This window comes from Mauremys reevesii, linkage group 8, assembly GCF_016161935.1.
Source record: "Mauremys reevesii isolate NIE-2019 linkage group 8, ASM1616193v1, whole genome shotgun sequence".
Taxonomy (NCBI): Eukaryota; Metazoa; Chordata; order Testudines; family Geoemydidae; genus Mauremys; species Mauremys reevesii.
Window position 1 is genome coordinate 105292719 of NC_052630.1, and position 14999 is coordinate 105307717.

General features: G+C 50.3%; 2 protein-coding genes across 16 annotated transcripts in view; one reads left to right on the plus strand and one right to left on the minus strand.

The window, feature by feature from the left end:
• Nucleotides 1–14181, minus strand: MMACHC (metabolism of cobalamin associated C). 2 transcript variants are annotated; one of them, XM_039484025.1, is made up of 4 exons: nt 13896–14181; nt 5301–5495; nt 1560–1712; nt 1–802 (listed from the first exon to the last, which is right to left on the minus strand). In XM_039484025.1, exons 1-4 carry the CDS (start codon nt 13983–13985, stop codon nt 491–493), a joined length of 750 nt encoding a protein of 249 aa, XP_039339959.1. In that variant the 5' UTR covers nt 13986–14181; the 3' UTR covers nt 1–490. The 2 variants fall into 2 exon arrangements, with proteins under 2 accessions (XP_039339959.1, XP_039339960.1); XM_039484026.1 differs by lacking the exon at nt 13896–14181 and adding an exon at nt 6579–6683.
• Nucleotides 6659–14999, plus strand: part of LOC120370021 (golgin subfamily A member 5-like) — a 27377-nt gene continuing 19036 nt past the window's right edge. For 2 of the 14 annotated variants that reach the window (XM_039484012.1, XM_039484015.1), the window contains exon 1: nt 6660–6935. Coding sequence is in view for 1 of the 14 variants with exons in the window: in XM_039484022.1 (XP_039339956.1) it covers nt 7916–7945 (30 nt within the window). In the remaining 13 variants the exon portion in view is untranslated. Of the gene's footprint in view, nt 6936–7913; nt 7946–13837; nt 13932–14290; nt 14461–14999 lie in introns of those variants that run through there. The other 12 variants (XM_039484014.1, XM_039484020.1, XM_039484010.1 and 9 more) reach the window with 10 other exon arrangements.

Here is a 14999-nt window from a genome sequence, read left to right on the forward strand (position 1 = left end):
AGAGCAGGGATCCTCCCCTCCCAGCACAGTGCAAGGGGGCGGGACCACTGAAGCTCAGGAGCACAGAGCGGCCCCTGTCCCCCGAGGCCCCACCCAGCCCTACCCACCTGGCACTGATGGTGCTTGTGGTGGAGGAGGCATTTCCTTGCATGGGTGGGGGAGAGAGGGAGCCTCGAACTTCCCAAGACAGTCGCCTGCTGTGACGGAGGCAGAGAGGACCCCTCAGTGGGCCAAGAGGAGTGAGCAGTGGAGAAGGGGCAGCTGAGGGGGGAGTAGAGAGAAGCCAGCTGCTTCAGGCACAGCAAAAGTGGAGCAGGCTGTGCCAAGCTGGGGCCCCGGCACCATGGTGCCATTGTAAACCCAGTACTGATTCATGTGGGATCTGCCACCGCTGAACCGTCACATACCCCTTCGTAATGGCTATGGAGGATGCGGGCGTCTGTGAGCAGCACTCTGTTCATTCCCTGCCCCACACTCAGAACCGTGTTACTCAGCAGTACGCGCTTCTCTGCACAACTCCTTGCAGCTCTAGCCATTTGAATCTCTCTGCTGGAGGAGCTGCAAAGTAGGCTTTCTGCTCCTCCGAGTACCGTTCCTTCACTTCAATGATGTCCCTATAGCTCCAGTCCCGCCAGTGGAAATTGAATTTCTCCAGCAGCTCTATTCGCTTCTCCTCCGAGGCCACACAATCAACAGGGGCAACCTGCTCCAGGAATGGCACCTGAACATCTGGGAATATGAGGAGACCTCGGATAGCAAACCAGCCTCCGTACCGGGGATGGATACAAACACCATAGATCTTCTGAAAAGAAGAAAGAGGACTGGTATAGGCGTGCTGCTCTATATCTAAGGGCTGGTCTTGCCGCTAGCAGTGCCTAGTCTCTGGGCCTTTGAGAGAACCTCTAATGCACATGGCCAAGTGATGCAGTGCTGTCCGAGAAGAAAGAGGAATTCCCTCCTGACCTTAGACTCTGAAACATTATTATATTAGATTCCCCTTATCTGGTTCACACACCTGCATGCACATGCACCCCTCTCCCTCACACCCCCAAATATGATATGCTGGAAGGGGGATCTCAGGAGCCTCTTGTTAAAATTCCAAAATAAAAACTGAATACGATGCAAGTTTTCCCTGAGTAAGGATCGCAGGATTTGGCCCAGAGAAATGGAAAAGGCCTATTTGGTTCTCTAGCCCATTTCGCCTGTCCTCAGCCAGGATTTCTCCCTACGCTACATTTGTCTGTGCTTTTGTCTAGGCTAGATTTAGATGTCCCAGGCAGTTGGTCTTCCACCTCTTCCCTTAGAAGTTAATAAATCTCATTGATCAGGACATTTCCCCTCCTATTTAGCCTACATTTCCCTCTGCTCAATTTTATCTCTCCTCACCTAGTTATGCCCATTGTACCACTCCAAAGAATTCCGGACTCCATGGCAGACACACTTCAAATAACTGTCACATTTACACCTCATGAGTTCCCTGAAGACAGAATCAGTGAACCAACGAAAGTTTTACATTCAGTTGCTCCCGAGGGACTCTTGGGCTATGGTTTGTAGCTCACCTTTTCTCCCCAGGGATCACACCTCACATCCTTCCTCTGGTAGTAATATGCTGCTCCAGCCACATGGGCAGCTGTCTGGGCCAGAAACTTGGGCTTCCGGTTTGGCAGGATCTCATAATCATAAATGATGTCCACCCTCTGGTCAGGGAGACTCTGGAGGAAGAAAAGCATCAGCTCAGAAGTACTGAAAAGTGTTGGCTACAGGCACATTGGAGATACGGGGAATGGGTTTGAAGCTCCCTCCCTCAGCTGGCTACTGAACTCCCTCTTTCTAATCAACGGGCTTGCAGGATCAGGCCCTGTTCCATACATGACTTCTGAGTGATCCTTAGTTTCCAGATACTAAGCGCCTTGACCCTACAGTGAAAGGTGCATTATGAATGAGTTTCATCCCCTTATAAGGGAGTTTTTTGGCATGTCCCTCCTCTCCTCCTTTCCCAAGATAGAACTCAGCACATCTAGTGGACACTGGAGAACTGGGAAACTTCTGATTTATTTTAATGAAAAGATATCTGTGTCTCGGTTTCCCCTCTGACCTTGTATTGTAACCAGCCGGCACGATGGGATTAATGTCTTCTTTAAAACAGGACAAGCCACGCAGTAATGGGTGGGGGGACATCACATAAGCACGAGTGAACTATCAACCTGTGAACTGAGCTATAGAATCAGAACACTCAAAGACTGTATTAGCTTTATAAATACGTACTTGCAGGGCTGGTTTCTCCTACAGGAACTTAAATCACTGGAGTTTCCTACAGGAACTAAAATCACTGGAGGGTAATTAATGCAAATCCTTGGACAGGGAAACAAATCTAGAGAGGACCCACCCACCTGGGGAATGGCATATCCTGGTTTAACTGATTGAAGTCGGCTAGCAAACAAAGACATGAGAATTGTATAATATGACCAGCCTGAGGGGTCACTCTGACTACATCCAAGAACAGACATATGACAAAGGACAGATCCTGCAGAAAGGTTTGAACTTAGTACTTTGAAACCTAGCAAGGTCTTACATGGTAGATACCTGGTAAGCATGTGTACAAGCCATTTGTTCTATCATATATTTTCTCTGTAATGCTTTTGTTATGAACAACTACTGTACTTTACTGAGGCTGGCTGGTCACTGATTAACACGGTCATTGCCCTCAGAGAACAGGTCTGCAGGTGCTGGACTAAAGTTGGACTTGCTAAGGTGATCACAGTGAATTGCAGGCAGAACTACAACCTAAATCCCTGGGTTCACCTGAAAGGAAGTCAGCTCCCACAGGGGAGATGCTAACCACCCAGAAATAGAGGATTAAGGAGACCCAAAGATTAGATAGTAAGCCTTGCAATCTTCCAGCACTGTATCACTGAATTACATTTAAAGATACCAGTGAACAGCCAACGCAGCCTGATTAATGGAGATATTCAGCGAGAAAGTTTTAATTTTTTTTTGTAAGTCTCCATTCTGAAATCTTCTGTCACACCATGAGCTCTAAAGTCGTAACATGGGGTATCACCACTACCAAAAACTCCTATGCAGTTTTGAGGATTTACAGCACGAGTGGGCAAACGTTTTGGCCTGAGGGCCACATCTGGGTATAGAAATTGTATGGCGGGCCATAAATGCGCATGAAATCAGGGTTGGGGTGCAGGAGGGGTTGAGGGCTTTGGCTGGGGGTGCGGGCTCTGGCGTGGGGCTGGGGTTGAGGGGTTTGGGGTGCAGGAGGGTGCTCTGGGCTGGGACTGAGGAGTTCAGAGGGGGATCAGGGCTGGGGCAGGGCGCAAAGGGGTAGCTCAGGGATGCAGGTTCTGGGCAGTGCTGATCTCAAGCGGCTCCTGGAAGCAGCGGCATGTCTCCCCCATGGCGGCTCTGCTTTGCGCTGCCCTGTCCGCAGGTGACGCCTCTGCGGCTCCCATTGGCCACAGTTTCCGGCCAACGGGAGCTGCAGGGGCAGCACTTGGGGCAGGGGCAGTGTGTGGAGCCCCCTGGCTGCCCCTACACATAGGAGCCGGAGAGGGGACATTCCGCTGCTTCTGGGAACCGTGTGGAGCAGCCCCCAACCCCGCTCCCCGGCTGGAGCACCGGAGTGGGACAAGCCCCAGACTCCACTCCCCAGCGGGAGCTCGAGGGCTGAATTAAAATGGCTGGTGGACTGGATCTGGCCCGCGGGCCGTAGTTTGTCCATCCTTGATTTACAGTGTCTCGATTCAGGTTTGCAGTGGTCATAGAAGTAGAAATAAAGGCTCTGATGACTCCTCTGTCAGCAAGTTCCTTTCTGTATTTAGTGAAACATTTAGTTATATACATGCTTGCATGATCTGTTCAGCAGGACAATCTCCTCTAAGGGTTTGTTCCAAAGTTCAGTGCAGTCGGTGGCAGTGGTGGATTAGCCACTGAGAAGACAAGGCCTGTGCCCAGGGAAAGAAGCCCAGAGCCCTGGCTACCAGGCAAGTGAATGCCCCCTTGCCTCAACCCCACTGAGCAGCAGGGCTGGGCGGGGGAAGTCCCCATGCCCTGATCCCACTCCCCAGCAGCAGAGCAGGGGAAGGACCCCGCCCCAAACTACAGGATGGGGAAAGCCCCCCCAGTGGCCCCCACCTGTCCCCAGCAGAAACCGTGGGGTAGGGGAAACCCACCCCCAGCAGCCCCCACCCCACCCGTCCCTGGCAGAAGCTGCAGGGCAGCAGAGCAAGCCCCCACAACCGACCCTGCTCTCAGGCAGAAGCGCCAGGTGGGCGGGGTGGGAGAAGCCCCAGCACCCCGACCCTAGTCCCCCACAGAAGCACGGGGGGTGGTAGGGGAAGCTCCAGGACCCGGACCCCCACTGCGGCCCTAGGACTGGAGTCACTGTGATCCCGGGGCCGTGGCACAGGGACAGAGCTTCTCTGGTCTTGGGGCCGCACTGCGGGGGAGGGGGCAGAAAGGAGCAAAAGGGGTTGTGGGCTGCAGGGCGGAGGGTGGAATGGGGGGGGACCCTGGGTGGAACAGGGGCAGGCCCCGGGGAAGGAGCAGAAAAGGGTGGGGCTGTGGGGACCCCACTTGCTCTGGGCCAAGGCCCCAGGAAACCTTAATCCGCCTCCTGTCAGTGGAAAGACTTCCAATGGGCTTTGGATCAGGCCCCAAACGTCCTGCTGGATTCTGGTACCACAAGGGCATCCAGCCCCACGACTCAGCTCCAACACTGAGGTGCAGCCTCCACCAAAGCACAGATCGAGGCTTGTGTCAGTTGTCAGCCATATCTTCCCCTCTCAGCCTCAAAGCAGGAGTCAGACATCTTTCACTCCTTCAGGCCCATTTCCCTTATGGTGGGGCAGACCCACATTGACCTTCTTTCTGTATGACCTGGTGAACACCATCACCCCAACCCCTGAACCCATCCAACAACAGCTTTGTGTTTTTACTCCATGCCCATAGAGCACCATGTACATACCAAGGATATAATGATAAAAGAGGCTGCGTGTGAGAGAAAAGGAAATCGACACCCTGCTGGGTACTCTAACCGTGAGCCTGGCAGCATGAAAAAGCACTTAAAAAAACCTCAGTCACAAACTCTCCGCCCATAAAATAGGCCAATATCATTATTGCCATTTTACAGATTGAGAAACCGAGGCACGGGCAGGATAAGTGACTTCCCATGGTGACGAACACAGCCAGGAAACAGAAATAAACCCAAGGGTTCTGACTCCCAGTCTCCCACTCTAGCCACTAGGCTGCACTCTCAATAGCAAGAGGACACTGTTTTCAAAGGTTCTTACCTTCTTCACAAGTGACAGATGATAAGAAACACACTGATCCACTGGGTCATTGAGTTTTTTCAGCAGCTGTTTGTCCACAAAGGGTTTAAAGGCTCTGTCAAACATTGAGGGGGTGCTGAGGACAATGAATGCCAGTGTGTCCTCGGAGTATCGGAGGTGAAAGGACGGCTGAAGAACAGCATTGTACCACCCAACCTTCAGCAAATAAAGACAAACATCCATTAGAACAAAGACCCCTAGATTTTGTCCTACTGTGGCTTCGCAGAATTTCATAACATGAAAGAGACTGTGGCTATCTTCATATGTAATGCGGATGTGCAGCCTGCCCCGGCTACAGATCCCAGAATGCACGGCCTTCCATTCAAATCAAGAGGGAGCATTGCATGTCGGGGTTTACTGTCTATGGTCACCTCCACATGGAAAAAAAAAAAAAAAAAAGGATGGCCTTATGTGGCACTGAGCCCTATACTGGCCAGCCCTGCCATAGAAACGGGTGCATTAAAAATCTCACCAGCCAGACCTGCCAATGCAAATCAGATCCTTGAAATAAATGCCTGGTTATCATGTCTTCTCTGTTCCCCTCCTTCCCACAGTTATTCATCACTCAAGACAAGGGTCCAGCAGCTTACTGCATCTATATAATTGAATGATAATAATGCTTGGCCCTTCAGTAGCACTTTCCTTCTAAAGATCTCAAAACGCTTTATAAGTGTCAATTAATTCAGCCTCACAAGGCCCCCACTGAGGCTGGTGAGCATCAGTATCACTATTTTATAGATAGGGAAACTGAGGCAGAGAAATTACAAATTACAGCACTGAGCTGAAGAGTTCACATCCCATTTCTGCCACAAGCCAGTTTACTAGAAATAATGAGAAATGCTTCTCTGACATCATTCTTGCTAACACAGGGGGAGGCTGGATGGGGGTATTGTCAGTGACTGTGGAGCATATTTCCCGGCACTTCACCATTCACACACTGGGACAGAGTTCGTTCTGAGTGGAATCCACTGCCCCTCTCGATTCTCTCTTGGAGCCGTAGGTGGTCGACACTATCTGGGATTCTCTGACTGGTGTCCCCGCTGGATCCTTTATTTTGACCCAGTGATCTCACTCCTGTTCCTAGCTGGGTGTGGGATTTTGTTTTGTTTTTGTTTTGTGTTTTGTTATTTGTCCTCCATTGTTTGGCTGATCCTTGTTTTCTGTGGCCCATCCCTTTTGTTGAGGGGGTGGCCTTTTTAAAAAAAAAACAAAACCCAAGGATCAAATAAGCATGCTCACACACAGCTGCCCTGCCCCTTGTGATGTCATAAGGGCCATGACAGGCTGCTGGAAAGAAATCGATACTTCTGTTCAATCACGACAGGCCACATGCTTTACTTCTCCAGGCATAAACCGTTATTTGTGAAGGTAAATGACATGATGCTCCCAAGAGCACAATAATCCCTCAGCGGAACATCAGGTGCATCACACACATTATGATGCTCCCAGATTTCAAGAGTTACCTTCGTGGCTGGATGGGTCATAATGCAGCCCAGCTGACAGTATTAGAAATGAGGGGGCAGATTAAGCCAAGAAGGCAGGGAGACATGAGCAGGAGAACAGAGACTCGGCCCCAGGAGAGCTAAGCACAGCCAGGTAATAAATCTAAAAATACTAGCATAATACACAAACAACGTATTACACATAGCAAGTTTATTCTTTCACATAGGACCCTGTGACTCTATTAGCTTCTTGCAGTTTTGCCCCTTAGGAGGTCATAAAGGCCATGGCTAATATTTAAAAAGGAGGGTAGTGGTTTTAGAAACTGTAAGGTGCTGAGCAGCTTTAAATACGAGTGCAAGTGACTCTAATGAGAGTAGGAGGTACACAGCACCACACAGGATCAGGATCCAGAAAGAAAATGAAATTTACAGTAAAATTAGCTGCCTTACAAAGTCAGTCCCACTGTTTAATTAGAAATTGGGTCAGTTTAAGATGCTGTACTGAGACTTCAGAAAAATCAGAAGAAATAATTGAATCTAAAGATTGTTGATTTTGCAGCTGAGACCAAGAAATAAGATGCCACTAGAAATATGAGAACTGTATCTGAAAGGAGATACAATGCAACCATTCTTTCATTTGGTAGCTAGAGCGTTTTTTGTTCCCCGTTTCTTCCATTCACTCTGCTTCGTCTTTCTGTGGAAATGGGAAGGTATCAGATCCTGCTCCAAATGCTAGAAGAATCACTTCTAACAAGACCTTGTTTCCTTTGGGCCATCAGACCAGTATTGTATCCTGAGATTAGCTAGGAAAGGCCTCAATATTTCATTTGCTACATATAAAGCTCTTGTTGTTCCAGAATTAACATAGCCTACTACAAACGGTCAAAAAACAGTTCTTGCTTCCTCTATTATATCAGGTCATAGCTGAGGTTATACTCCTGTACGGTGCTCTCAGGAATATCAGATCCAAAAGAGAAATTATGCTTTAATTTTTTATCCTGATAATTAACAATTAAAAACAAACAGAATAAGGGCAATTAACATCCCAGTAGTTCTTTTTCTATTGATCCAACATCTATCTGGGCTGGCTGAAATAATCAATATTTGATGTACGTTTGCAATGTTGTTGTAGCCATGCCGGCCCCAGGATATGAGCAAGACAAGGTAGGTGAGGTAATATCTTTTACTGAACCAATTTCTGTTAGTGGAAAGCTTCACAGACCCTTTTTCAGGTCTGGAAAAGGAAGCCAGGGTATCACAACTAAACACAAGGTGGGACAGGCTGTTAAGCATAAGGGGTTAACACGTAACGCAAGAAACTACGTAAAATGAAGTAAAAACAATGAGTCGTCCTTGTAGCACCTTAGAGACTAAAAAATGTATTTGGGCATAAGCTTTCGTGGGAGATAACCCACTTCATCAGATGCATGGAGTGAAAAATACAGCAAGCATGTAAAGACGGGAGTTGCCTTAAAATGACCTGGGTAATTAACAGCGTGAAGTTATAGGACAAAGGAGGGTTGGTAGGTTACAGATTGTTGTAATGAGTCATGAAACCAGAGTCTGTGTGAGACCAGGACACACCAACTCAAAGCAGCACCGGCACCAGACCCTGAGACATGCAAAACCTGCAGACATATCTCTACTGCTCAGAAATACCCCCCATAACACACCTTTCAAGATCCATGTGTCCTACATATGCCTATCTTACAACAGGTGGTGTCCCTCATCCAGTGCATCAAATGCCCCCAACAACTACTATGTGGGTGAAACAAGACAATCAATAACCTCTCGACCCCTGCCTGTGGGGGGTGGGGGGGAAGCAGAGTGAGGGCAGCCGGCTTCAGCAGTGTTACTGAGCATTTAATTTTGTAATGGGTAATGGAGATTGCTCTTAAATATCTAGATGGTTCCATATTTAGGTTTTATATTTTAGAAACCAATTACAAACATGGAGGGGTGGTTAGGGCAGGCAGCTGGCCGGCCCCGCTCAGCAGGGGTCCATGCCACAAGGCCCCTGCAGCCCAGGTAACACATTGTGGGCCGTAATAAATTGAGAACCACTGATCTGGAGTAACTATTGATTTCAATGGACTCAGGACTGACACCAGTAAAATGGAGATCAGTTTTGTTTTGGCCTTTGTTTAAATCAGTGGCTCTCAACCCTTCCAGACAACTGTACCCCTTTCAGGGTCTGATTTGTCTTGCACACCCCCAAGTTTCACCTCACAAACTACTTGCTTACAAAAAATCAAACATACAAAGTGTCACAACCACTATTACTGAAAAATTGCTTACTTTTTTATTTTTACCATATAACTATAAAATCAATTGGAATATAAATATTGTACTTACATTTCAGCTTATAGTATATAGAGCAGTATAAACAAGTCAGTGTCTGTATGAAATTTTAGTTTGAACTGACTTTGCTAGTGCTTTTTACGTCGCCTGTTGTAAAACTAAGCAAGTATCTAGATGGGTTGATGTACCCTTGGAAGACCTCTGCGTACCCCAGGGGTATGTGTAACCGCGGTTGAGAACCACTGGTTTAAATAATTAGTTGGTCTGCACGTTATTACACAGTGTTGAAAAGAGGTTGCACATGTTATTTGTCATGATCCAGTTTAACTACTAGTATAGAAATAACATGGTATGATGAATGCAGGGCTTTGGAGCTGTGTTCTGGCTCCAGGCAAAAACCTGCAGCTCCACTGCTCCGGAGCTGCTCCCTGCTCCAGCTCCGCTCCAAAGCCCTGGATGAATGTATTCTTACTGTCCCTCAATATCCTTTTTGAAGGACTATCTTTTTTAAATACTATGTGGGGGTTTTCACCAGGGAAGAGCAATGGGGACCATCCCACACACAGATATCTTGTATGTTTGGGTTTTTACAATAATAAAATAAACAATAAAACAATAATAATAATTAATAATAAATTAAAACTGCATTATTAGCCATGCAGTATGCTTCTCTGTAGGTTCCAATGTACAGATCATTACTCCTGGGCAGGTGCCAAGCAAAAGGCTGTGGGGATAGGGACGGGTATGGATTTATTTTCTGTCAAAGGAAAGTCTCCAAGTTCCCTAGAAATACTGTGATATACCAGGTGCAATTTCCTGCATTCTGTCAGGCCCAGGACCTGGCAAACATATGATGAGCTTTATCTACAGGAGAAGTCCCTCTGACCCTATAGAAAGAGCTATTTCTTCTGCTCAGTGCTAAAACCTTGGTGAGGCGGCGCCATCTACTGTCTCTTCATAGCTATGGGCCCGCATCAGTATTCCCACAGACAGGCTCCAATGCCCACTGAGGATTCCTTCCATTGGCTTTACTGAAAGCGGGACTGGGTCCATGTTTAGTCATCCTGCTGAAGCCAGTGCAAGCTAAGGACGTGAAGGACCCTCTCAAAAAGCACTCAGCACATTTTAGGAGGTGCCCTTAAATCAGGGGTGGGCAAACTTTTTGGCCCAAGGATCACATTTGGGTATGGAAATTGTATGGCAGGTCATGAATGCTCATGAAATTGGGGGTTGGAGTACGGGAGGGGGTGAGGACTCCGGCTGGGGGTGCGGGATCCGGGGTGGGGCCAGAAATGAGGAGTTTGGGTTGTGAGAGTAGGCTCTGGGCTGGGGCAGTGGGGTGGAAGGGGGCCTCCAGCTGTGGGTGAGGGCTCTGGGCTGGGACTGGGGATGAGGGGTGGGGGTACAGGAAGGTTTAGAGCAGTGGTCCCCAACCTTTTCGTCTGGCTGGCACCAGACGAAGGACCCACCGAAATGCCGCCGAATTTCGGTGGCGACGCCTCCCAATGACGCCGCTTGCTGTCGACAAGTGACATCATCGAGAGGCGTCCCTGCCAAAATTCGGCGGCATTTCGGCGGGTGCTCTCCCGGGGGCCAGGACGCAGGCGCATTAAGATGCCCCCGGAGGCGCCATGGCGCCTGCGGAAACCACGTTAGGGACCCCTGGTTTAGAGGGGGATCAGGGTTGGGATGCAGGAGGGGGTCAGGGTGCAGGCTCCAGGCAGCACTTGCCGCTGCTTCTGGGATCTGCTTGAGGTATGTCCCCCCTCTGGCTCCTACGTGGAGGCACAGCCAGGCACCGCTGTGCACTGCCCCGTCTGCAGGCGCTGCCCCTGCAGCTCCCGTTGGTCACGGTTCCCAGTCAATGGGAGCTGCGGGGACTGCGCTTGGGTCAGGAGCAGCATGTGGAGCCACTTGGCTGCCCCTACCATAGGAGCCAGAGGGGGGACATGCCACTGCTTCTGGGAGTCACTAGCAGTCACCTTCAGCCCCAAACTAAAACCTCTCCAGTGCATCATCAAGGATCTACAACCTATCCTGAAGGACGATCCCTCACTCTCAGAGACCTTGGGAGATAGACAGTCCAAGCTTACAGACAGCCCCCCAACCTGAAGCAAGTACTCACCAGCAACCACACACCACACAACAAAAACACTAACCCAGGAACCTATCCTTGCAACAAAGTCCATTGCCAATTCTGTCCACATATCTATTCAAGTGACACCATCATAGGACCTAATCACATCAGCCACGCCATCAGGGGCTCATTCACCTGCACATCTACCAATGTGATATATGCCATCATGTGCCAGCAATGCCCCTCTGCCATGTACATTGGCTAAACTGGACAGTCTTTACGCAAAAGAATAAATGGACACAAATCAGATGTCAAGAATAATAACATTCAAAAACCAGTCAGAGAACACTTCAACCACTCTGGACACTCAATTACAGACCTAAAAGTGGCAATTCGTCAACAAAAAAAACTTCAAAAACAGACTCCAATAAGAAACTGCAGAACTGGAATTAATTTGCAAACTGGACACCATCAAATTAGGCCTGAATAAAGACTGGGAGTGGATGGGTCATTACACAAACTAAAAACTATTTCCCCATGCTAATTTTCCCCCATACTGTTACTCACACCTTCTTGTCAACTGTCTGAAATGGGGCATCCTGATTATTACTACAAAAGTGATTTTTCCTCCTGCTGATAATAGCACACTTTAATTGACTTGTCTTGTTAGAGTTGTTAAGGCAACCCCCATCTTTTCATGTTCTCTCTCTCTCTCTATATATATATCTTTCTACTGTATTTTCCACTTTATGCATCTGATGACGTGGGTTTTGGCCCAAATAAATTTGTTAGTCTCTAAGGTGCCACAAGTAATCCTTGTTCTTTTTCCTAACAGATTGGTTTGTCAGCAGTCGTCAATAGTCTCATTTGTCAGTCACCTAACTTCATCTCTCCTAAAATGTTAGTTTACAAAAAAGCTTCATTTAAGAAATTCACAGTTTCAATAGGGAGATTCCTGATGAAGGCTTTCAGAATGTACGTACCTTGGCACATAATGACTTTGTCTCTCTGTGAAGATCAACATTCACTGACCTTGGTGGCAAATCTTAGTTTCACCTTTGCCTGGGTTAATATTTAATTCTCAGGTCAATAAAAAAACTTTACTTCTACAGTAGTCAGTTACCTGACTATTGTCAATATTTAACTTTCAAGACAATATAGTTTGATGTTAATCTCAACAGAAGTCAATTATCTGTTTAGTATCATTTTGTGCAGCTCATCTGTGAAGTCATGCAATCCCTTCTCACACTTTCCTCCACTTTTATCTCCTGCTCTTGCTGTTCTCCAGCCAACTTCTCTGACTTTTTCAGCTGCTAGTTTCCGTTTCTTTCCTTGTACTTTCAACAAGATTACGCCTTTCACAACATACATGGAGAATTTTTTCCTCCCACACATTTTAAAAATTATACTTGGCCTTTCTCAGAAGCCCCCTAGTATCAACTGCCGCAAATAAAATGCTGTCCCATGATGCACTCTGAAGAACAACATGGCAGTTTTGGAAATAATCTGAAAGGATGGAGATGCAATACACTTCGGAGCTCTCAGACATCCTCCAGGGGACAGGACGAAGTGGGTATTCACCCACGAAAGCTCATGCTCCAATATGTCTGTTAGTCTATAAGGTCCCACAGGACTCTTTGCTGCTTTTCCAGAGGACAGGTTGCTACTACACTATGGTAGGACCGATATCATTGGGAGTCAAAGGACCTACACAGCTTTCAAGAGGCACCCAGCTTCTCACAGGATCAGCCCTTTATAGAAAGGCACTCATGCCAGTTTTGAAGGAGACTGTGCACTTCACCTTCCCTGGTGGTCTAAACAGCATGACAGTGGAAATAAGATGAAAATGGGCATAAGTGAAGGGACAAAAAGCAGCAAGATATGGGGCAAACTCAGTTCATGCCTGGATGTCCTGGCCAACAAAATGTAATTCAGGAAGAGTTGCAGACTCAGGAGTACATGAAGATGTCTGGGTGAAAACCTACAACATCTTGCTCATCACTTCAGTGCCACCTTTTCCAGCACCTGGCCGTAGTGAAGAAGTAATTAGACCATGTACTTTCCATACAGGGTCACCAACATACTATACTTCGGGATACAGCCTGCAGGGGGCAGAGAGAGTGTGCAGGTCCACTGTGCCCCAGTTGACTCAAAATGTTGTGAAGGCTAGGACTATAACAGCGTTTAAAAGGGAACTGGATAAATTCATGGTGGTTAAGTCCATAAATGGCTATTAGCCAGGATGGGTAAGAATGGTGTCCCTAGCCTCTGTTCGGCAGAGGACGGAGATGGATGGCAGGAGAGAGATCACTTGATCATTGCCTGTTAGGTTCACTCTGGGGCACCTGGCATTGGCCACTGTCAGTAGACAGATACTGGGCAGGATGGACCTTTGGTCTGACCCGGTACGGCTGTTCTTATGTTCTAAAATCCACTGGACAGCCACCGTTTTCCCCATTGGCAACTGCCAATGACACCACCACGTCTGCAATATGACCGGGACCAGAGCCTGAGTTCACGGCTGGCCTGGCGGCCGCCGTCCCCACACACCGCGTCCACCCGCTGCCCCACGAACACTGGCCGGCGTGGGGATGGAATGTCACAGTGCGGCTGCATGACGTCACCGTGCCCACGTGATGTCACAGCGCTAGCTGCATGATGTCACAGGCCACGTGGGCACCACCGAGGCAGCCTGGCGGCCATAGCCGCCCCCCGCTCCAGCCACGCGGCTCATACCTTGAGGGGAGAAACCTCGAAGCCGAAATCGCACAGGCAACCGCGGACCCGCCTCTCCAGCGCAGCCACACTTGGCTCCATGCTGCCCATCGCGCGGGGGCTCACGGGAGATGTAGTCTCCCGTCCGCCATGGCTGCGCGCGGAGTATCATGGGAAAGCGAGTTCTTCCCGCACCCCGCGGCTGCCCACGGGCAACGCTCGGCTCCTCCCGCTCCCGCGCTATGGCTGCGCGCGGCGCGGGCAGGGAGGCCTCATATCCCATCGTGCCCTGCGCCGAAGGGCAGCGGCGTCTGCAAAGAGGGCGGCGTCTCCCAGGAGACACCGCGGGCGGTGGCGGCACCAGGGCGGCCGGCCGCGCCCATGGCGCCATGGCTGCTGGGAAGTGTAGTCCTGAGGCCGTTCCTCTCCGGCCCAGGTCGCGCAGGGCGGACTCCATCCCCCAGCAGCCCCCGGGCAGGGCGGCGCGGCGACGGCGGCCGTGCGCGTTTTGAAACCCTCGGAGGGAGAGAAGCGGGGCCCAGAGGGCGCCGGAGCCGCGCACCAGGTCCGGGAGCCTGTGGCACCGGTAGTAGGGACCCTCTCCCCGCCCGGGGCCTCCCAGCTCGGCCCGAGCCCGGGATCGCCGCCGGGACCCGAAACCCCCCCGCTTCCGCCCTAGGCCTCGTTCCCACAGAGACAGCGGGGCCGACGCAGAGCCCCGGGCCCCCCGCCCCGCCCCCCAGCCCTGCCCGTCTGCCCCAGAGCCCCCCCGCCCCGTCTGCCCCAGAGCCCCCCCGCCCCGCCTGCCCGCCCCTGCACCTCCCCAGAGCCCTCCAGCCCTGCCCGTCTGCCCCAGAGCGCCCCCGTCCCGCCTGCCCGCCCCCAGAGCCCCCAGCCCTGCCCGTCTGCCCCAGAGCCCCGCCTGCCCGCCCCCGACCTCCCCAGAGCCCCCACCCCGCCTGCCTGCCCGCCCCCAGCCCTGCCCGTCTGCCCCAGAGCCCCCGCCCCGCCTGCCCGCCCCTGCACCTCCCCAGAGCCCTCCAGCCCTGCCCGTCTGCCCCAGAGCGCCCCCGTCCCGCCTGCCCGCCCCCAGAGCCCCCAGCCCTGCCTGTCTGCCCCAGAGCC